At 39.1% G+C, this 24,871-nt stretch overlaps 2 protein-coding genes across 3 annotated transcripts in view; one reads left to right on the top strand and one right to left on the bottom strand.

Annotated features, from left to right (window-relative positions):
* Window positions 1-24,871, top strand: part of Dh31-R (Diuretic hormone 31 Receptor) — a 596,582-nt gene that overhangs the window by 459,922 nt on the left and 111,789 nt on the right. For both annotated transcript variants that reach the window (XM_067139429.2, XM_067139428.2), the window contains exon 7: window positions 12,752-12,883. In XM_067139429.2, coding sequence (XP_066995530.1) covers window positions 12,752-12,883 — 132 coding nt within the window. The remainder of the gene's footprint in view (window positions 1-12,751; window positions 12,884-24,871) is intronic.
* On the bottom strand, window positions 7,099-10,754 carry LOC137498611 (myb/SANT-like DNA-binding domain-containing protein 3). The gene is made up of 3 exons (XM_068226468.1): window positions 10,572-10,754; window positions 7,421-7,742; window positions 7,099-7,337 (listed from the first exon to the last, which is right to left on the bottom strand). Exons 1-3 carry the CDS (start codon window positions 10,752-10,754, stop codon window positions 7,099-7,101), a joined length of 744 nt encoding a protein of 247 aa, XP_068082569.1.

Genomic DNA, 24,871 nt, shown 5'->3' with positions numbered 1-24,871 from the left:
GAGTGGCACTGCTCATTTCTTTTGTAGCTGCTGGAGTTCTCTTTGGATCAATTTTATGACGCTGAAGTATAATGTGAGCAGTGGTATGCCGTACGTATTGACTGCTTTGGTAAGGTGTTTAACTCTCAGTTACGATGGTAGTACTTTGGTGAGGCGTCTTATGTATTGCTGTGTGACTTTTCTCTTGATGTCGGCATGCTTCATACGCGATATTTATACATTTCTTCTACCTCCAACGGTTGTATGGGTTCGTCGTTTAAACCAGAAGATGTTTGTGCTGAGTAGGGTCCTCTGATGACAGTTTCGGTTCTGCATTTGTCTAATCCAAACCGCGTGCTTATATCTGAAGAAAACTTCTTGTTAATTGAGACAAGATGTTGGAGATCGGGTTTGGTAAAGACATACATCTTACTTTCACCTACATTGAGTAGGTGGCCGATTTTGTATAGCACTTCTCTTTTTTTAATGTCAAATCCATACCCACTTGTCTTCAATAGATAGAATAGTGTATTTAATGATATGCAGAACCATAATGGACTCAGTGAGTCCCCTTGGAAGATCCCTCGTCGTATTGGTATGGGTCTTGTTGTAACATTGCTGTTTTTCAGAGAAACGTGCAGTGAGATGTTCCAGCCTACCATTAACGTCTTCAGAAAGTTAATGATTGAGGGATCAACTTTATATAGTTCCATAACATTTATGAGCTAAGTGTGAGGTACTGAATCAAACGCCATTCGATAGTTAATGAAGCACGTTTGTAGTTTCCTGGATTTTTATGTGTTTGTTCGAGGACCACAGCGTCAATAATCGATTGCTTCTCACATCCCTTGGCATTTTTTTTTTTGCAACCTTTCTTCTCCTCGGCAACAATGTCGTTTTTCTCACAGTGTGTCAGAATTCGGTTGGCTATTATAGATGTACATATCTCATATAGATAGATAGATAGATAGATAGATAGATAGATAGATAGATAGATAGATAGATAGATAGATAGATAGATAGATAAACAAGTTATGGGCCGATACTTCGCTGGATTTCGCAGATCTTCATCTTCTGGTTTCAGGTATGTGATGCTAGAAAGCCAAGAATAACAGCTGAGAGGATCGTCGTCCTGACCACACGACACCTCATAATCTGTGGGTCTTCGGACTGAGCAGCTGTCGCTTGGTAGGCCATGGCCCTTCGGGAAGGTTGTGCCTTGGTTTTTCTAAGTGATGCCAATCGACAAAAAGTTGGGGATGATGCCGGGTTGTCCAAACATTTCTGGAAGTGTTGAATAGGAGGAAATGAGCACATGTATTTTCTTGTAGTAATAATTGTGTATGCGATCAATGCCTGGAGCCTTCCAGTTCCGCAGTGTCTTGATGCTGTTTTAAATTTCTCCAATCTCAACAACCTAGTGTGCCATGTGCTTCACCTCATTTGTTCTACCCTCAGTTCGCTGATCCAATGGGCTTCAGCATTGTGCTCTATTGGGTTCGGCCATAATTCCGACCAATAGCTGTGAATTCCTTACTCGTTGGGTGCATTTCCATCTTATGCTGTACCTTGAGTTCTCTCCTTCAGCTTATTGTAGAAGAGTTTCTCATTTGTTTTGAATATTGCGTTCTGCGATTATCTCTTCGGGTGTTTTGGTATCATTTGAGGGGCTTAGATAAAGCGGCCAACTTTTGCTTTACTGTTTGGAGGGTTTCTTGTAGTACTGTGCTTCGAGGTTCATCCAGACTTTGCCCGGAGCTGATTTTCAGGATTTGACAAATTTTGTTATTTAGGTGTTTCCGTCTTATTCCGTTCTTGATTACTGCAGGCCGTCCTAGCGGACTTGGATGATACGTTCTTTCAGGCGTTTTACCAATGGTGGTTCTTTTATTTTCTTCTTGCTAGGCTTATTGTTCGGCAAGATTGACTTTCCATTGTTCAATCGAACCGCGGCAAGCACTGCACAGTATATAGCAGGGAACGTCTGATGCTCCTTCAGAGAATCTGGAGAGATTTCAGAATTAAGATATCCAATCATTTGTTCCAAATTTTTGGGATGATTGCTGCCTTGGCAGTATGGTTCTTTGTACAGGATCGGTATTAGAATTTTTCAGAAGGGCCTTGTAGAATTTAACATGAGTCTCATCGTGGAGGTCAGAATTATCTGAAAGTATTACTTCGTAGCCGGCCCCCGCGGTGTAGGGGGTAACGTGCCTATCTCTTAATCGGAGGCCCCGGGTTCGATTCCCGGCCAGTTCAGGGATTTTTACCTGGATCTCGGGGCTGGTTCGAGGTCCACTCAGCCTACGTGATTACAATTGAGGAGCTATCTGATGGTGAGAAGGCGGCCCTGGTGGAGGAAGCCAAGAATAACGGCCGAGGGAGTTCGTCGTGCTGACCATACGACACCTCATAATCCCAGGCCTTCGGGCTTAGCAGCGGTCGCTTGGTAGGCCATGGCCCTTCGGGACTGTTGTGCCATGGGCTTTGATTTGGTTTGATTTTTATTACATCGGGAGTATTTGCATGTGTTATTACGTCAGTATCAGTTTGCGTGTTAAGAGTTGCGCCACGTTGGGTACTTTCGAGATGTGGATAGAGTTCTTGTGTTACAGTACTTCATGTCTGATTCTACTAAGAACGGGTCCTGTGACCAAATTGCTCTTGATGATTGATCTTCTTTGGTCTCCAATGCGTTGTTCAGTGACTTGCATTGTTGAGTACTGACTTATGAAGGTTGTGTGTAGGTGTTGCCTATATCCTACAATCTCTGTATCAAGACGAGTTATTAGAAGAAATACCCGCACGATGAATTCGTTGATATCATTGTCCCATGTAATGCGTATTTTGGGCTTACTGATACCTCCCACCACCACCAGTTCCCACGCTGTCATCCCTAGCGGTGGCTCTAGAGATGCCCTGGCGTACTCCAGGTAGTAGCATTTTCCGAGGCATAATTTTAGAACTTATCATAGTTGATTTTTGTCTTTCATAACCTACATCAAGGTGATGTGATGTACAGGTGCTCCATTGGAGATAGACGCTGACCACTTTGCCGCTTGCTGCAAGTCAGACGCGAAGTGGATTTGAGTCGGTTCGTCCGCCTTCTCTGCCATTGGGATATGCCCTCTTCTGCCGGTGAAGCTGTTGACCATTATTCTTGTAACCTCAGTTGATCCGCGGGGGCTTATTTGGCTAGTCCTTAATCACACCTGTCCTCCATATCTATAGGAGCTTCCCCATATATACTGTATATCTATCTGCCTCTCAGTCAATGGGCGCGCCGTGACAGGGTTGAGGGCCCACATCCCAGTGTCTTACGCTGGGTTATGTCTACCGTTATTCAATTCACAGCTAAACCCCCACGCAAGCTGACGGGGCAAGGTTATTATTATTATTATTATTATTATTATTATTATTATTATTATTATTATTATTATTATTATTATTATTATTATTATTATTTAATACATTGTAGTCGGGATATATCCCGGTGGCAACGTCTGCTCACAGTAATACAGTAACGAAATTAAAGGAATACATAAATTGCATAACAAAAAGTCCGCCTCTGCGGTGTAGTGGTTACCGTGGTTAGCTGCCACCCCCGGAGGACCGGGTTCGATTTCCGGCTCGGCCACGAAATTTGAAAAGTGGTACGAGGGCTGGAACGGGGTCCACTGAGTCTCGGCAGTTCAACTGAATAGAGGGAGTTCGATTCCCACCTCAGCCATCCTCGAAGTGGTTTTCCGTGGTTTCTCACTTCTCCTGCAGGCAAATGACGGGCCCCTGTTCAACATAGCAAGTGAGGCCACCTGTGCGAAATACTGGTTCTCCTCCCCAGTTGTATCCCCACCCCAAGTCTCACGCTCCAGGACACTCCCCTTGAAGCGGTAGAGGTGGGATCCCTCGCTGAGTCGGAGGGAAAACCAACCCTAGAGGGTAAACAAAGAAAGAAAGAAGATATATGAGAAATGATAGCCTACATGCTTGTTGTTGTTGTTTTTGTTGTTAGAGTCATCAGTCCGTAGACTGGTATGATGCAGCTTTCCATATCACCCTATCGTGTGTCAACCTTTTCCTTTCTACGTAACTAATACAGTACATCCTACATCTACTCTAATCCGTTTGGCATATCCATGCCTTGGTCTACCTGTACCGTTCTTACCAGCTACACTTTCCTCAAAAACAACTGAAAAAGTCATAGGTGTTTTAAGTTATGTCCTACCATTCTGTCTCTTTTTCTGATCTTTCGCCAAATCGTTCTCCTATCGCCAGTTCGATTCAGTGCCTCTTCATTCGTGATTCGATCTCACCTTCAGCATTTTTATGTAACACCACGTTTCAAAAGCTTCTATTCATTTCTTTCTGAGCGAATTATTGTCTATTTTTCACTTCTGTATAATACCACGCTCCAGAAAGTTTTCAAAAATATATTTCTGTTTCCTATGTCAGTGTTCGAAGTGAGCATATGAGCATTTTTTTCCCCCCCTTAACAAAGGCCTTCCTTGCGTGCTAGTCTGCATGTTATGTTGTCCCTACTTTTGGCATCCTTAGTTAATCTACTACCCAAGTAACAACACTCATCTACTTCCTTTAACACTTCGGGCCGTATTCAGAGACATCACTTCAACTTAACTTTCACTTACATCTTACTTTCACGTGTAGGAAAGCCTGAGTTTGTATTCAGAGATCAAACTTAACTTACACTTAAGTGTTAACCTAGCCAAAAGTTAGTGAGATTCAAGACAGCTGGAGACCAACCTTACACCTCACTTTCTTGCTACAGCTTGCCTAAATAACATCTGTTCAGTACGATTAGGATTGAAATGGATTTCGAAGACGATGATTTCCAAGAATTTATGGATTACGTGAACGAAGATAATTTGCTGGTACCACGGATATATGTGAGAAATGGTGAAAATCCCTTCGATACTCTCACAGACCGTGAATTCAAAATACGATATAGATTCTCTAAGGAATGTGTACATAACATTATAATGCCGCTGGTGATGCCTGAACATGTTGGATATCGTAACAGCAGAGGACTGCCATTGCCAGTACCCATCAAATTATTGACTGCTCTAAGATTTTATGCAACTGGCAGTATGCAGGCAAGTAACACTATTACTACTAATATTCAATAAGTAAGGGGATGGTGATTATTGTTTAAGAGCGATTAATAATTTTTTTGTATTTGGTCCCTAATTATTATTATTGTAGACTTTTTGAAGTACACATAGACAACCATAACCTCTCAATCCTACTTTAGTTTTACTCGCACATTCCATAATGTACATAGCGACAACGTATACCTCGCTGTGGGTGGTAGAATTGCACATACGGTATCCCCTGCCTGTCGTAAGAGGTAACTAAAGGGGACCCCAGGGCTCTTGGGAGCGTCGATTGGCGACCACGGGACCTTTAGGTGGGTACTGACATGGATTCCACTTACTTGTGTCACGCTCCTCACTCTTATCTATTCTATCCGACCTCCCTTGGTGAACTCTCGTTCTTTCATGATCCGACGGTGTTGGGTATGCGAGGCCAAGAGAATCTTTGATTTTCACGCCTTTCGTGGCCCTTGTCTTTTTTCGGTCGATTTCTTCATTTTTCGAAGTGTTGTATCCCTTCCATTTTCCCCTCTGATTAATGTTAATATAGGACGATTGCCTAATTGTACTTCTTCTTAAACAATAATCACACCGAGCTCGATAGCTGTAGTCGCTTAAGTGCGGCCAGTATCCAGTATTCTGGAGATAGTAGGTTCGAACCCCACTGTCGGCAGCCCTGATGATGGTTTTCCGTGGTTTCCCATTTTCACACCAGGCAAATGCTGGGGCTGTACCTTAATTAAGGCCACGGCCACTTCCTTCCCACTCCCAGCTCTTCCCTGTCCCATCGTCGCCATAAGACCTATCTGTGTCGGTGCGACGTAAAGCAACTAGCAAAAAAAAAAATCACCACCACCGACACTCCCCACTGTAATTCCTTGCTCTGAGACCAATTACATCTATTGTGCTATTTAATAGGTTACTAATGGTTGATATAAAATAACTGATATAAGCTAAAAACTCAATTTAAAAAATATGAATACATTGGTACTCTCTGCCAATTTTGTAAGTAATAGTTAAGACACAACATTATTTTTATTATTTCAGATCGTATGTGGAGATCTCCGATGTATTAGCCAGCCCTCTGTCAGTAGAATTATTGCTGAGGTATCAGAATGCTTAGCCAGACATCTGGGAATATATGTAAAATTTCCATCAACCCAGGAAGCTATTAACCACAACAAAAGGGTATTTTATGAAATAGCTGGTTTTCCCGATGTTATGGGGTGTATTGACTGCACACACATTCCTGTTAGGAGTCCAGGTGGTCCTACTGCTGAAGTTTATAGGAATCGGAAAGGTTGGATGTCTTTAAATGTACAAGTTGTGTGTGGTCCAAAAATGGAAATATTGAATATTGTAATTCGTTGGCCTGGATCAGCACATGACAACAGGATTTTTGAGAACAGTGCTCTCATGACTGCATTCGAGGAAAGGAGGTTAAGTGGAATTCTTTTGGGTGACAGTGGTTATGCCCAGAAACAATATCTTTTTACACCAGTACCTCACACACAAAATGAGGCTGAAAACAAGTACAACCGTGCCCATATAAGGACCAGAAATATTGTGGAACGTTTATTTGGTGTATGGAAAAGAAAATTCTCTTGCCTTTCAAAAAAACTGAATACCAATTTGAGAACAACAACTCGTGTAATAGCTGCTTGTGCTGTGCTTCACAATATTGGCATAACTTATGAAAATGATGTGTGCAATAATTTTGACATTCCAGACAGAGTTGTACCTGTTATGGCCTCAGAAGACAGACCCAGAGGGCAAGCAATCAGAGCTGCATTTATACAACGCCATTTTAATTAAATGATTAAATTACATGCATAACATTTTTCGGTAAAATAGAAGAAAAATTGAATTACAATTATAACATAGCAGTAGGAGAAAGTAAAGTAAAACTAAAACATAGAGAAAGCTGGGAAAATTTTGCATCATTATTGGAAACAGACTTAACAGGATCACAAACATGAAAGGAAGATGAAGATGATGATGGTTAACATTATTCAGACAATTTCTTTTTCAAAATTATTATTTCTAGTTCATGCTTTCCTTTCATATGCTCCATTTCAAGAGCTATCTTTTGGCAAGCCATCTCAGCTGCCTTCATTTTCAAAGCATGCAGTTCTTTGTCTTGCAGCAACATTAGGTCACATCTTGCAAGTCTCTTTTTAGACTCCCTTGCAACAGCAGATTTTCTTTCATCTCTGCTGGCTTTAGGTGTTGCCTTGTCGTGATCTCCTGCAAAGAAGGAAACATAATCATTATCATAAATATTTCAATTATTGACATAATATGAGAAGTGGAATTTTAAATCATCTTACTAATAGGTGCAGAATTCTCTATTTCCTCCTCTACATGCTCCTTTAACTCTTCACTATTCATTCCCAGACTACCATCGCTCAGCATAACGTACGATTCATTATTACTTTTATGAGCAACTAATGCCAGTGTATCACTGTCAATGGTATCTATGATTTCAATGTCGACTGAGTCGATGGCATCCATTATTGGATCATCATTTGAGCTGGATCCTGGAAATGGGCCCCCACCAGTAGACATCCTCTGCCTCTTTTCCTGGGCCAGTTCTTGTTTCCTTTTTGTTTTCATGTTTTCCCAGCATTTCCTAACTTGCTCTGCTGTCCTCTGGAAGAAAAGCAATTCAAGATTTATGAAGCATTAATTTTGTATCATAGGTGGATCATTATACAATTATGACTAGTAAATTAAACCTCTCACCTCAAACTGGTACTTGACTACACATAATACAGTACTAGTATTTAATTCAGTAATACATAAGTCAATTGAAAATTACTAACCAAGAGTTTTTGTAAATTTAGTTTATTTTTTCTACCTACGTGGCACAGTTTTACTGGATTGTTGCTCTGACACCAGCTTAATTTAAATTTATAAATACATAATTATCTGTTTCCTCTGAGTAGGGCCTACATGCAAATACTGAGATTAATATCATTGCAGTTTACATCATTGTTGTTCATTCTCAGTTAAGTACATTTCTTCACTTTCATTTTGCAGTCTGAGAACAAAAAATTAAATTGTGTTTCTGCTAAATTCTGTGACAACAGATTAAAATGGAAAATTTTACTACACGTAGTAATGTATGGTCACACGACACTTGACATTAGAACAGTTAAGATAAAACACCAATCAGGGTGACTTAAGTACTTTACTAGGTACTGTATTTAATTATAATGTAACATTTCTTGTCTGATTCTATGTATAATTTTGTAAATGTATACAATGTAGTAGGCCTATATTAAAGTTTATTAGTAGAATTAGAATATTATTTATTTTTATATTAGAATAAAGTTGCCATGCAGCATGTTGATTATGCAGTTTCTTTAATGACTTACAGCCTAATTCATTGTTTGAATACTGGTAGGCCCAATCATACCAGTTCTCTACATTAGGAACCTTTTACTGATAATTTATGAAAATAAGCATGATAATTTGTAGTAGTATTTTAATTGTTTTCTGATGTATTTGTTTCTACTATAATATTTGACTGACCTCATTTTGAATGTGTAGACCTAAACATGAAAGAGCTCACAACTCTAAAACTTCTCATGCAATTCTGTTATTACTCTCAACATTTCAATAAATTTACAATTTGCTTGGTGAAAAACTATGGAAACAGGTGATTGAGAGGATAATGCAGTGAATGTTTCAGGCTGTGTCATTGTGGAACTTTCTGCCTTGGCTAATCTTATAGATAAGAGCATGTTGTGCAAAAATTCTTGGAAGTAGGCCTATGCCAAAGGAAGGAAGGCTGTGGCATCAATTCTTGTGATATTTATGAAATCAATATGACTGGGAGTACTTCAAACTTGACAAATAGTATGCTTTATAACACTAATATCAGGTTAGATTATGCTATGAGGTGTATCATACCCTTATCAACTTGTTGCTGCCACCTACATTTTATATGTACTTCAGTACAATGTTTTATTACAGAGTTTGATGAAATGACTAAAAGAAAATTGCTGTTTAGGAAACAGTCTAGTTAAATTAAGGAAATACATGTGTACTAAATAGTGTTCTGACTGCCACATCATTAGAAAATGGGAAGCTATATATGTTGAGTGCTTGACAAAGTACTGCCATTATTACAACTCTGTTAATGATGACCACAGGTGTACCCAAAATTTTCCAGGTATCAATGGAGTGGATGGTGAGAATATTTCACAGGCCATAAAAAAAGTGCAAGTAAAGTACACTGAGTAGTTAGGTGTTGGGGACTCCAAAAGTTTAGTTTTCAGAAAGCTTGTGATTCTTATCTTTATAGCGATATCAAGATTGAAAAGGAGTTTATGCTGGACACATGCAAATGGAATTGGCACATGCTTGAGAAAACTAAAGGGAGACCTGAAGGGGCAGAAACTTTCAGATATTAAGGCAATTAGGAGGTTGTGGGCAAATAACCAATGATGAAAGAGGAGTAGTAGTAGTAGTAGTAGTAGTAGTAGTAGTAGTAGTAGTAGTAGTAGTATGGTTTGGTTATGAGAAGAAACTGACAATCTTGAACGTAGGTGAGGAAAACAGTTTCTTTAATAAAGGATCCACTGATGACCATCCGGTTCACCAGCTCTGTCCACCTGGCATTGATTCATGGTGTTGGAATCCAAAGGCAATGGCAGAAGAAGTGAAGAAATACTAACATAAACAATCCCTTCCAATGATGAAGTAGAACCTATGAATCCAATATACAGGGATTTCAGTGATAATTTGTTAGATGAAAGAACAGAGAACCTGAACGAGAATGTCAATAGTTACATGTGGCAGCAGATACTAGTATGGTACCCAAAACTGTCATAGTGGGTGTACAAACATTGAACATGTGTACTTGATGCTGTTATATGTTTTAATGGAAGAACTGATTCAAGACTGAAAGTGCTACCAGTAGTAGTTTGTGGGGAAAATTATGAAAAATCCTTTGATTGCAGTTGACCACAGAAGGGAAATCAGAAAAGGCAATCCAGAAGACAGCATAGAAAGTTAGAATCAGGAGAAGAGAGCTCAGAAGAGAAGAAAGGAAGATTAGGAACTCAAAAAACCAGGTTCAATATGAATATTTTAGCTGTATATACCTAAGTAAATTTTGGAGGAGCAAAAGTTTTGAAAATTTCATGTAGTGTTAAGTATAGTAAAATTATCATGTTAATTACAACCTTGTAGGTTCCAAACTTTAACAGTAAAGCATACCGGCACGTAAATTTTAAAACATTGTTTATTATTTCAAGTACAAGTCCTCTTACCTAATTTAGAAGTAGCCTACCTATCACATTCCGGGAATAGTGAAGTTTACATACGGTCGCATTTGCTTATTTAATAAGTAGTACGTACATAACCTCACATCAGTTAATATCCGCGACTACCTAGGCCTACCTTTGTAATATTTTAGGCACAGTCCATGATATTACATTTACAATTAAATGGTTTAGAAATTGCACTTACCTTTGTATGTTGGGAATTCATATTGAACTCATCAGTGATTTCCTGCCATTTCTTCTTTTTCATTGAAACCGACACTACGTCCGATTTCTTATTTTCAATGATGTCCCTATATCTGAATGCCAGTTCCTTTATGTAAACTTTCTCATCTGCTGTAAAGTACAATCTTTTTTTAGTTTCTTCCATTTCAATCACTTTCTAAGGACGGTACCGTACCAGTACTTACAAAAAGCAAAGCATAATAACGTAAACACTTCTAAGCGAAGAATGCCGTCTGTTTATGCGCGGAACAGCTGTTCGCACGAAGTGTGACGTTAACATAATGACGTCAGACACCCAGGTCACTAGCTTTTAACTCAGATCTAACTTAGTCGAGTTGAAGTTAAGTTTTGTCTCTGAATACAAATTCGGAACTTTACTTCGAGTGGCCTAGCTTTTTACTTCACTAAGTTAAGATGAAGTTAAGTTGAAGTGGTGTCTCTGAATACGGCCCTTCATCTCATAATCTAATAGTTCCTGCACCACCAGATTTCGACTGCACTCCATTACTTTAGTTTAGGATTTAGGCTACAGTATTTTCTTTCATCTTGTACTCCTTCTTCACGATTATAGTCATACTGTTACGTGCTCAGGTAACTGCCAGCCCCCTGGAAGTCCTCTTCGCTACTTCCAGAAAGGGACGAGTAAACCAGGCCGGAGACCTCCCAACCGGGCCGAGGACATGGCGCGGCATCTCCTTCAATTGCGCATTCGTCTGGTTACCCCGCGGGGCCTTTTCACAGACGAAACGGGGACACACCTTCTCTAGCCGTACCTCGAAGATTCTAGTACTCAACCGTCAGAGATATAACTACAGGGCCGCCGCGAACGAGTATCGAGTGTGGGTTGGGTATTCCACCAGAGTCAGTGTCAATGTCAGTCGTGGATTTGAATAGCAGTAGTGTGGCTGTCATCAGATTTGTTTATTGGAGTACGACGAAGAGTAATGATAAAGTGCGGTGGCTGTTGTTTAGTGAGGCTGTGTTATTGTCCTGCCGAGTAATACGTGCCGAGTTGTCCACTGTGCAGAGCGACCGCGTTAACTGTGAGATAATTGAATTGACTGTGCTGATTTCTTGAGTTACCGTACTCATCTGGAGTCGATTCGAGAACAGTCGTCGTTCGTCGTGACTGTTAGCAGACTTTGTGTTCAAAACGGTGTGTGTTTGAAGCTGCTGTGAGGAGTGACCGGTAATGTGAGCTAAGTTAAAGGCCAGATGTCAATCGAGATTATGGAAGAGATCGTCGCTCCAGGTAGATACCACCCACCGCGAGCGAATTCAAATGGCCTTTTTGAGGCTGTGTTGCTAAATCTGAATGTGGCTTAAGACTGACTTGAGAGCAACAATCGAAGAAGAAAAAGGCTGCTGGGGAGGGATGAAAATACCGTCCTTCATGCTGACGGGATTGCGCCATAGCAAGGACTCTACGATGACACCGGCTCAAACTGACAGTGTGTTTGCGTTTGATGCTGATATCTCGGCATGGCTCTCAATCCGGTCTTAAGTCACGTGCAGATTTAGCAACACCGCCTTACAAAGCCCATTTGAATTCGCACGCGAAGCGACCTGATTGGCTAATTTTAGAAGCTAATAAAATAACAATGGCGTGAGATATCCAATTTTTCTCTAATTATTTATTAGTAAGACCAACCCTCTAACGCGCATATACCCGGTTTACGTTGTTTCCGACCACCCTGTATAAACACTGAAAAGAAGAGGGAACAAACTCCAGCCATGTCTCACTCCCTTCCGAATTGCTGCTTCTTTTTCATAACCCTCAAATAGCCTACAATAAATAATTATGTGAAAACAACAATGTTTAAAACAAAGGAAGAAGAATAGAAAGAAATTCATGAGAATTGAATGCTTCTTGCCAGTAATGTTATATAATACACTAATTTACTCCTACTATCTAGATAAATGTATATTCCCAGCTGCCTAGTAAAATGTCTTGAATCTTGTATAGAGTTGTTATTCCTATTACCATTTATGAGTAGATGACTTGGTTACTTTCGCCAAATTGTTCAATTACACTAAAATATAAATCATCTTCTAAATGTAATGCCATATATAATTTAAGCAATATATTGTTCACTTTCTTAAAGTGAGCTTAAGTCATTATCGATCTGCTGTGTATTCCAGGCACTTCGAGCGACACTGCTACTAGTTCCTCTACTGGGCCTACAGTACTTGCTGACACCCTTCAAACCGGAACAGGATCACGAGTGGTTCAGGGTGCACGAAGTCATCTTGGCCATCGCTGCATCCTTCCAGGTTAGCAATACAGCAGAGTAAGTTTACTCATTCATTGCCTGTTGGAGATCAACTGAATCAGTCATTGGACGAAACATAATGAGCCTGTCGAAATAAAAATATTAAACTCGTCGTTTTTAACATTAAAACCCAGCTATTCTCGATATCATTCTATGTTACACATGATTTAGTGCAACAATTAACTTTGATTACAAGATAATATTAACGAGTAACGGTTAATTTTCTATATTACCAGCTTCTCAGACATCAGTGTAAAGACAAGTGGGAATGTCTCCAAGTGCTTTCTAGCTAAACATACCGCGTATCTTGGTTTTGTCGGACTCCGTAGCTAAATGGTTAGCATGCTAGCCTTTGGTCACATGATCCCAGGTTCGATTCCCGACAGGGTCGGGAATTTTAACCATCATTGGTTAATTCCGCTGGCTTGGGGGCTGGATGTATTGTGCCCTTTTGATGGCATGTGTGGCGGCGAGCCTCGAGTAAATACTTGCCTCGGCTACTGAATAGAAAATTATTTACCGCACACGTAGAATCAGGGCTGGACCGTCCAAATGTTTCCTCGTACTAGGGTCGACGGGGGATTCTAACAACTACTACGAGTTAAGCTAAACTACAAATAACGTAGCCCAGACTGATTTCAAATCAAATGAATAAAATTTATTGACAAAAACTGAAATTAAGCAAAATTATGAAGTTAAACTAGAGTTAGAAAACTTAAAAATAACTTTACTATTGTTCAAATGAAAGCAAATGCAATAGAAAAAAGTAACAATCTCTAGAAATCTAGGTCAACACGCGCAAAAACAAACTGTCACACCTCTGAACTCAAGAATGATTGAATATCAACTACAATTAATGAATTAATTACACAAAAAGTGTTGATAAAATAACTTAACAGTTAAGGGAATTGACACCATTAATTCCTAAATCACCGGGCGAGTTGGCCGTGCGCGTAGAGGCGCGCGGCTGTGAGCTTGCATCTGGGAGATAGTAGGTTCGAATCCCACTATCGGCAGCCCTGAAGGTGGTTTTCCGTGGTTTCCCATTTTCACACCAGGCAAATGCTGGGGCTGTAACTTAATTAAGGCCACGGCCGCTTCCTTCCAACTCCTAGGCCTTGCCTATCCCATCGTCGCCATAAGACCTATCTGTGTCGGTGCGACGTAACGCCTCTAGCAAAAAAAATTCCTAAATCCAACAATGTTACAATGAACGAGATCATTACATACTGTTTAACGTGTGAAACCAATTCATCCACGAACACACAATCTATCGTCAACTAAAACAGAATTTATTTTGTTGACACAACGAACACACGCCATTATCAAATGGCTGTTTTTGTTTATCATGGCTGTCTTTGAATTTTACTACAATGAAAAATAACACAATAATTTAACAGCCATAAAAACACAAACTCACTCACTGTGATGGTCATTGGACAATTTTGCACATCAAATACATTTCGTTCTGCCATTGGTCACTTAAACTCGCCTTTCTACATATATAGAAAACATACCGCTGGTCACGTGACCATTCCTATACAACATTATTTCATTATGCGCAGTGGCGGTAGGTTTCCGCACTCTTAACCCACACTTTGCGGCATTTAATTTTACATTGATTTACTTATCAAGGTCGGTTCATTGACATGACATGATTCATTTAGTTACATTTATGGTTGTGACCTAATATTTACATGCTTCCGATGTGTTTTACTAAGATAAAGAGAAATGTCGCAATTTATTGATGATGATCATATGGCTGTCCTTCACTACGATTACTTAAATTTGAGAGATCGAAACGCCCTTGAAAACTGTATATACATAATCTACACAACCCTGTCAACATAGCGTTTAAACAAACCTAGAATAAAAAATACAATAACTTGAATTATAATATCTACATTGAATTATAATATTTCTATTTGACATTCATGCACCTTCCTACGCTAGTATGTTAATGAAAGTCCTTTAATTAAGTTTTATTTACTTTATATTCAAGTGAATAATAGCACAAGTTACCACGTCAAATTCACCACAAATTAAATCACAGTTTATAATATAACCTTACACGCGGTTACCTATTTATAGACGCTGAGGTTCTATTGTCGTCAATCACTCCATATCTTATTATGCGCTTATCATTTTAATAGATTCATCTCATAAATTAATCATTCCTAGCTCATTGCTATCTTGCTTATTGATCTCGTGTCTTCAGTGGTCCATTTTTCTCTTCTCTGTAATATCTACGAGCACATTATTTCATCTAGTACCTTGTCATCCCTGCTAATTACAGTATTCAATACCTCTCTTTATTTTTATCTCATTATTTATCAACGTAGGCTAGAGCTCCACACAATCACATGTCGTCCTCTATTCCGGAAAGAAGAATTTCATTTATTCTTCACGGCGTGGCCATTCCGGCCTCTATATTCTTATTTTACCTATTAATTACATTCAGAGATATCACTTTATGCTCATGATCGTATATTTCTACCTATCACTTGGCCCTCATCACCGTATGTATCTCAATTATTATCATCTTGTGCAAGTTAGCAATGACTTCAAATTTTACCAATAGGGTATTGCACCTTTTGTACTCAAAACATGATTGCCTGCACAATAGATTTTCAGTTCTACAATTCATATTCTTGGATAATGACGAATCTATCCATTTAAATTCTGATCTACGATTATTATTATTATTATTATGATTATTATTATTATTATTATTATTATTATTATTATTATTATTATTATTATTATTATTATTGTAACTCTCATTCGAACAATTGACAATTATGTTGATTTTGATAGACGTCGAATATCTCAGATTACAAGCACAAATACGAAAATCGACATCGACACACACAAGGTTTATCTTATCCATGAAGCGAGCTTAAAACAGTCAAATCCCGATCGTAAAACTTGACTGCTCCAATCTCTCCAGTGGACATAATCATTATATAAATATTATTATTATTATTATTATTATTATTATTATTATTATTATTATTATTATTATTATTATTATTATTATTATTATTATTATTATTATTATTATTATTATTATTATTAGGCACGTGAACTCAAATTTTACCTTATAACTAATCTACATCATTCTAACCTACACGGACAATGCTGTGCTCACCGTCATTATTAATTACAAAGATAATAAATTCAACACTTTCTTTACCTTATTGCCGAAACATTGGCTGCTCCTGCATTCCGTAAGCCCCCGCTTTCATAGCGAAGTTATTCCATGTTGGATATCGTAATCACTTTATAAGATATGTAACACACACGGATTGAATACATTTTAAATATACAGATCACGCATTAATTTCTTTCACGTTTCTTGATGCTTATCCTATGGTACAGATTTACTTACACAAATAAAAATTTTACAATTAAATTATGACCCAAGTTTGTATCTGGAATACAACGATTTACCTAACCCACATTGTTCTTTACCGATCCGCTGGTCAGACTACTGCTTCCTCTATTCGCTTTCACGTCCCTTGTCAATTGTTTGAAAACAGGATTATTGGTCCATTACCTCGTTCTCTCAAAACTAGCATCTCCGGAATGCGTCCTTGACCATCATCGCCTCCCGTTATCTGAATGCCTGGCTGTTAGCTACCCTTCTACCTCCAACGAACTGTGACGTTAAATGAGCTTACACTGTCTTTCAACTGCTACCGTCTTATTTTAATTTTACCAATCGATGGATTATTGTGTCTGCCTCTCTGACATTAAACTCCCTTCAAAGTTTTGCATTTCAGTTCATTAAATTAAGTATTACTTTTCCACTGAAACCTGTCTGATAAAAGTTTAGGCTATGTATTACCACTTACGAATGTTTATCCCTTCGGACTCGTGGCAAGGCACAGCTCAGCGGAAATCTTGGCATTTTCCCACCTGTCTCTCTACACGAAGTTAATACCGCTGCGAAACGACTGATATTAAATGCCGGGCAAATCCCGTTGATAAACATATCCTTGCTGAGTCCTAACTGATAGTAAGTCGTAAGATGGAATGTATCAAACTGTTTGCTAACTGCAAGACGTAAGACTGTAAACGGACTGCAAGTCTCACTACTGACGCATACTGTTCAAAACACTGACTGTGGTCTGGTGACAAAACAACATCCTGACGATTCAAAACTCACTGACTGTTCAGAACCTACTAACGGTTCACAACCCACTGTCTGTTCCATGGCTCCATTGGCTCATTTTGTATGATTCTCAAAACCACGGCCCGGAACAAATCTTTGAAGAGAGGATGGCGGAATGACACGGTTAATTCACGTTGATTATGCCAATGTCTTTAGCCGTATTAATCAACTTAATAACGTCGATTATTCCGAAAATTGATGCCGTGCACTGCTCCGAAAGATTATAAAACTCCTTCGTTCACATTCAAATAAACTGATAGGCGTCATTGGTGTTATTTCTCCTGGTGAAGTTTTATTGACTTACCGCCATTCGGCGTCTCATTTTGGATGAATCCATTTTACACATATTTATGACGTAGTTGCAGATAATTATTCATGGTACAGTTTATCACTTAAGTCATCACAAAAATTATTCTTAATTATATAAAGACGCAAGCACAGTATTTCGTTCTTAATTCACTCCTCAGTAGCGAAAACGAACTAACTGATATTATCACTTTCGTAGGGCGGTTAAAATGTCCGATTTTGTGATTGGTAGAATACTGCCTACGGCCCTTATGACGTCGTACTACAAGGACTAAACCACTTTACCAAAGGGGTGTAGGGTGTATCTCTCTCTTGTTCTGAATCTTGCTTCCCTTGTCTCGCTTCAAGGTGTGGCCGCTATTGTCCCGACATCCGCTTTCACGTGGGAAGATTTCAACTGGAATGCCACAAATCGGCTCATTAGATTTTATTGGAGGTATCTATGATTTTGAGTCTTCCCGGAACGTGGCAATAAGCAAGTCTTGGAGATGCACCTCCGCCATGTGAGGTATCTTTGTTGCTGTCCAGGGAAATGCCTTTACTGAGTTCGTTGTGTGCAGTTTCACATATCAAAATGTGATAAACTGATTAACTTATCCATGAGCCTATTCGCCTTATGGGTGCAGTATGTGTCGTCTTCATCATCATTTCATCTTCATGTCCTCGGACACTCCCGGCACTAAAAGCCATACTCCATTTCATTTCATCTTGGTTTTAACAGAATTTATAGACAAGGAAATTGTAGAGAAATTAGTAGCAAAAAACTGAGTACAAAGTAAACCGACTTTCTTCATATTACAAAAAGTTCTCTACAAGTGGTGATCCGAAACGTCTTCATAGGTTAGCTCTGAAGATGATTTTTATGGAATAGAAAGTCAACCTCATTGAATTCCCTATTGTGAGAGATAAGTGCAATTACATATGGTTATAGTTTTAATATCTGGCTTTCTTCGTCATTGTAGTAAGAAAGAAAATAATTGTTTACTTCTTTTTTGCACATACCTTTACAATCATCTTCCCTTTAGCCTTGCTGAGTGGCTCAGTCGGTTGAGACGCTGGCTTTCTGACCCCAACTTGGCAGGTTCGATCATGACTCAGCCCGGTGGTATTGGAAGGTCTCAAATACCACAACCTCGTGTCGGTAGATTTACTGGCACGTAAAAGAAATCCTGCGAGACAAAATTCTGGCACCTCGGCGTCTCCGGAAACCGGAAATATAGTTAGTGCATCTCACGGCTGAGAATTTTCATTTATGATATATTTAAAAAGTAATTCACCTGTATTGTCACTATCTTATCTCCTTTCTTAATTCGTTTACCCTCCAGGGTTTGTTTTTCCCTCGGACTCGGCGAGGGATCCCGCCTCTACCTGAAGTGCAAGACTTTGGTTCGGAGGATACAACTGGGAAGGAGGACCAGTACCGTTCCCAGGCGGCCTCACCTGCTATGCTGAACAGGGACCTAGTGGGGATAGGAAGATCTAAAGGGATAGACAAGGAAGAGGGAAGGAAGCCGTCGTGGCCTTAAGTTAGGTACCATCCCGGCATTTTCCAGGAAGAGAAGTGGGAAACCACGGAAAACCACTTCGAGGATTGCTGAAGTGGAAATCGAACTCCCCTCTACTCAGTTAACCTTCCGAGGCTGAGTGGACCCCGTTCCAGCTCTCATACCACTTTTCAAACTTCGTGGCAGAGTCGGGAATCGAACCCTGGCCTCCGAGGGTGGCAGCATATCGCATTAACCACTACACCACACAGGCGGATTGTCACTATCCTGTATGCTGTTTAATTTTCCAATTTTCTCATACACATTTACTCACTAAGTTTTCCAGATAAACAGTAACATACTCCCGAAACAAATTCCACCAGACAGACCTGGGGTCAGACCCACCAACTTGGGCGACTTCTAGCCCGCAGGAACTCCGACCAAACTGCCATAATGATTAACAATGACGTAGTGGGGGCCACTGGAAGGCACGTGTCCAACCAAACTGTACCAAACAGACTCCATAACGCCTCTCTGTATTCTAGACGGTCATAGAGGGCCCGGATCTTAAACCCAAACACCATGTTGTACGGTACAGATGGGCACAAAATCATCAAGAATGGACAATGGAAAATTGGCGCAAAGTTCTCTTCACAGATGAATGCCGCATATGTCGACAACGTGTGTGTAGGGCACCTGGTAATGCTGCACGCCAGAAACATCCCGTTCATCGAGTAGTCTACATCAGGGTAGCGGATCAGTGATGTTCTGGGGTAGCATCATGTGGAGCGTCGGACACCATTGTTGTCCATCCATGGCATACTCAACACTCCCAAATACTGGGATAACATTCTCAGAACCATCGTTCAAACGTTTCATCAGCTTTTCGGGGAAGAACTCAAGTTTATGGATGACAACTCCCACGCCTATCGTGCAGGCATCGTCAATGATTTCATCAACCGTGTTGGTACTGCCCGAACGGATCGGCCTTCATGCTCTCCGATATGAATCCCATAGATCATACTTGGGACCGATTGAAAAGATCAGTTCGAACAAGTCTTCTCCCGCCACGAATTCTACGGGAGTTACGCAGGATTGCCACTGTAGAATGGGATAAATTAGACCAATAGTAGTTAAATGAAGTCGTGGGCAGCATGCCACGTAGAGTCGAGGCTTGCATTCGTGCAAGGGGACGTGTAACTTTGTACTGAATGAGGTTAATAGGCTTACCTCACGAAAACGATGTGTGTTTCTGTTAGCTCACAATCGAAGTGAAATGTTTGGTTTTGGTTGTCAAAAAAAAAAGATGCGTTACTTTTGAAGTACCACTTCAACATTGTACGGAATGCCTTAGAATTTTTTTGGCGTGTGATGCATAACGTCTTTTTATGTATGTAGTATTGTAGTTCCTCAAGAACCTCTCCGCTCTTTGCCAAAATGTTCTTATAAGAGTTTATTGATATCCATAATGTTGATTTCTTTTACTGCAGCTGCATTTACAAGCCTACCTGAAACAATATTTCCACTACTTCTTCAATGTTTCAGGACTTATTTTCCTACACAGATATCATTGTTTTAACTCGCACTTAACCAAAATATTCCCCACGCCACATTTTGTCAAAACCAATCTGTCACATAGAGCAAACTAAAAATGCCGGGATTGGTGAGCTTTATAGTGGTTTGCACACACTCCTTTCAGTCATAAACTGGCACATCTACAACTAAATGTTTCAAATTTAGAACATTTATTATCATAATCTTAAGATATGATAATGGTTATTTGCGTTTAATCACCATTCCGATTCTGATAAAGATTCTGTGTGGGGACAGAAAGGCATGTCCATCTACCAGTTACACTACATCAGTTTGAGTCAACGCTCTTAAGGCCTGGTTTTAGAACCACTTCGTCAGTATGCCAACAATAGTAGATTTTTCGTTTTTCCTGGGACACCCCTCATAGGCAGTCTAAGAGAATTTTAAAGATGATTGTTTTTAGAGGGGCCTAACATCTAAGTCATCGTCTCCGATGTTCTAAGACAAAAGAAGACAGACTGTCATGAAGGGCTGAAGAAATGTAATTTGATCCGTTATGTCTTGCATTCGCTAACCAAGCGACGATGGTTACGTATTTTTTTTCCTGTGCTTTCCTTTTTTCTTCCTTCGCACCGACACAGATAGGTCTTATGGCGACGATGGGATAGGAAAGGCCTGGGAGTGGGAAGGAAGCGCCCGTGGCCATAATTAAAGTACACCCCCAGCATTTGCCTAGTGTGAAAATGGGAAACCAAACGAAAGCAACTTCAGGGCTGCCGGCAGTGGGATTCGAACCCACTAGGCCTATCTCCTGGATGCAAGCTCAGACCTGAGTGGCCCCAATCGCACGGCCAACTCGGCCCGGATTCTTTAAGAAAGAAGAGTAACTCTTACAAACAGTGAAATTGTACTGATAGAGCTGTCTACTATACGTCTCTCATTAATCTCCAACCATTGAGACCATAATAAATTTGTTTTACAGTCGAAACTGTTAACGTGGAGTCCATCATCAGCACTGTTCTTCTTCAATGTACAGTAGAATAAATGGTCAAAGCCATCTGTTTAGGAAACTATAATGTTTATATTGTTTCAGTTAATCTGTTGTGATAAGAATGCACCCGAATGCAGTCTAAAATTGTAGTACAGTAATTTTATAAGGCAGTATCTTGCTTGAGTCATTATTGCATAATTCCTTCAATATTTCAGCATTTAACGGAAATTTTCATTTCTGTTAGGGCGTACTAGGATAAAATAATAATAATAATAATAATAATAATAATAATAATAATAATAATAATAATAATAATAATAATTGTTCCGAGGTATCCGTGGAACAGCAGAGGTGAAAGAAGGTGCCGGGTTGAATGGGTCTAACTACAAGGCCGAGATATGAATTAAAAATTGCATTAAAGGTTATATTTTCGAAAATAGCAAAACTTAACAATTTTCACATAGAATTTCAAAATTTAACAAATAACAACAAGTCAACAAATAACCTACAATCAGGTACAAGACCAGGAAAGCCAAGATTTAGAGACAAATTAACGATGTGGGCTTCAAGCCCAAATTTTTACAATTTCTGAGCTCTCAGCTCACAACCACATATTTACCAAAGGGCAGAAAACCCCTCCATACATGGAGCACTTACTCCCAACTTTGAATATCAAGCCTCTCTGAGGCACGTTTACCTCAAATAAAAGAGCTGACCCGCTCTCAATTTTCTGAGCCTATTAAAGGCCATAACAGACTTTACTATTAACTGCCCTCAAGGCACAACTTACAAGGAAACAGGGGTATCTTGTACCCAACCAACTGAGCCTTAGCAGAAAGAACAGGTTAAGTAAATGGCCCAAAAAACAAAGATGAATGGAGGCGTGTACTTGCACTCCTACATGAAACTTCTTAAAACCTAAGAGGCACTAGGCCGATGAAACAGGGGCTATTCCCAAACTATGGAGGTGACTCGTATAAGAAAAATTTTAAGGTATTACAGAAGGGAAGAAAACCAGTTACAAAACGCAGTCACCTCAAACCAATATGAAGGGGAGCTCGAGAGGGTAAAGCACTCTCTATCCCCGAATTGCATTTACAGATCTAATGAAGTTTTTACATCAAACGACAAAAATTACATGTCGAAAAGATCGTTTACATTGCAAAGGGATTCGGACCTTTCCCGAGGGTTAAACTGTTGAGCTAGCAAGAAATAAAGATGTTAAATGGCCATTACCTTATTGAAGAGCTGCTACCTGATGAAAGAGGCGCTTCCCTCCTCCTGCTACATGTCCGTACACTAGGTTATAAGTTGATGAAGTGGCCGAGAGACAAGAAAATCAGCAGTTTCTATACCCTGGGGGAAAATTTGAGACCTTTTATGAATAAAACAGCCACACCCACTCAATTTTATTGGTCAGTGTAGACAGTACACTCAAAATCGAAGAAGAAAGACATGATTGGTCAAAAATTAATTACAGAAATTCTGAATTGGCTCAATTCAAAACTGGCGGAAAGAAAAGATTAATATTGCCAACCCACAAATGAATGAACGAAATTTAGTATAGAGAAAACTTATGAATACAAATTTTCTTCAAAAAATTTCCTTCACTTTGCACCAGGGTGTATGATCATAGTTTTTTAGTAGATACATCTATAAGAGAACGTCCACACTTCTTGATCAATGGAAAACAAAACAAGTTGAAGTCCACACAGTATTGACAACTTCTTAATCACAAAATTTACGGTAGTGACATCTTCTGAGAAACTTATGAGTTGATCCAGTTTTTAAAGTTCAGAGTTTCTTTTGTAGAGGAGGATTTATTGGCGCAAGATTTAAAACTACGGCGTAGGGGTGTATAATAATAATAATAATAATAATAATAATAATAATAATAATAATAATAATAATAATAATAATAATAATAATAATAATCATAATCATTCTAAGCATTCAGTTTAACCTACATTTCTATACATTCAGTTAACCAATTATTCCTATTATTTTATCACTAGGATACGCATAAATAGAATTGTAGTGTAGGTATTTTATTAGTTAGTGTCTTACTTGCTTCAAAATCGTGCAATCCTTGTGTAGTCCAGTGTACAGTATATTTCTTTTCTTTAATATACTTTTAATCACAGAATGCGTTACTTTATAGTACATATATTAGATTCACGAGGTGAAATGGACTATGTCGCTATTGACCTATCCAAGGCTTGTGATAGGGTAGCTCTTGGGAGACTACTAAAGAAAATTAGGGTTATTGGACTAGACAAAAGACTGATTGCATAGGTGGCTAAATTTCTAGAAAAAAAAAACAACTCAAATTTAGGGTAGGTGAAGCATTATCTGATCCTCTTATGATTAAGAGGGGGTTTTCGCAAGGCAGTATTTTGTACCTTTATGTTTATATATATACAGTAGATTATGATATGATTAAGGAACTGGAATCAAATGATATTATATTGTACAGAGTGATAAGTTGCAGGATTGTGAGCGATTGTATAAGAACGTTGACAATGTAGTAAAGTGGACAGCAAACAACGGTAAGATGGTAAACGGGAAGATAAGTCAGGTTGTGAGTTTCATGAAGAAGAAAAGTCCTCGCAGTTTGTATTACTTAGTTGATGAAGTGAATGTGCATCATGTGGACTACTGTAGGCACCTAGGTGTTAATACGGTATAAGAAAAGATCTTCATTAGGGTAATCGCATTAACGAGGTAGTAGATACAGGTTACAGGCCTCTGTATATGGTTGAGAGGGCGTGTAGGTGACTAGAGTGTAGTTCCAGAGTATGGGACCATAACAAGGTTTACTTGAATCGAGAACTGGGAAAGATTTCAAAGGAAAGCAGCACGATTTTTTTCTGGGTGACTTCCAACAAAAGAGTATCGTTACGAAAATGTTACAAATCTGGGCTGAGAAGACTTTTGGAATAAAGAGGCGAGCTGTTCTGCTAAGCGGTATGGTCCGAGCTATCAGTGGAAAGACGGCGTGGAATGACGATGGTAGACAAATAAGCTTGAACTGAGCTTTTACAAGTAGGAAGGTTGACAATATGAAGATAAAGTTGGAAATCAGGAGTACAAATTGGGTTGAATATTCCTTTATAGCAAGAGGAATTAGAGTTTAGCATAATTTACCTAAGGAAATAATCGATAAATTCCACATTCTATGAAATTATTTAGGAAAAACCAAGTAAACATTTGACAGGGAATCTCCCACATGGGCGACAGCCCTAAAGAGAGATCAATGGTGATTGATTGATTGATTGATTGATTGATTGATTGATTGATTGATTGATTGATTGATTGATTGATTGATTGATTGATTGATTGATTGATTGATTGATTGATTGATTGATTGATTGATTGATTGATTGATTGATTGATTGATTGATTGATTGATTGATTGATTGATTGATTGATTGATTGATTGATTGATTGATTGATTGATTGATTGATTGATTGATTGATTGATTGATTGATTGATTG

Source organism: Anabrus simplex, chromosome 2, assembly GCF_040414725.1.
Source record: "Anabrus simplex isolate iqAnaSimp1 chromosome 2, ASM4041472v1, whole genome shotgun sequence".
Taxonomy (NCBI): domain Eukaryota; kingdom Metazoa; phylum Arthropoda; class Insecta; order Orthoptera; family Tettigoniidae; genus Anabrus; species Anabrus simplex.
Note: the sequence above shows the minus strand (reverse complement) of the source record. Positions and strands in the feature narration are given on the sequence as shown.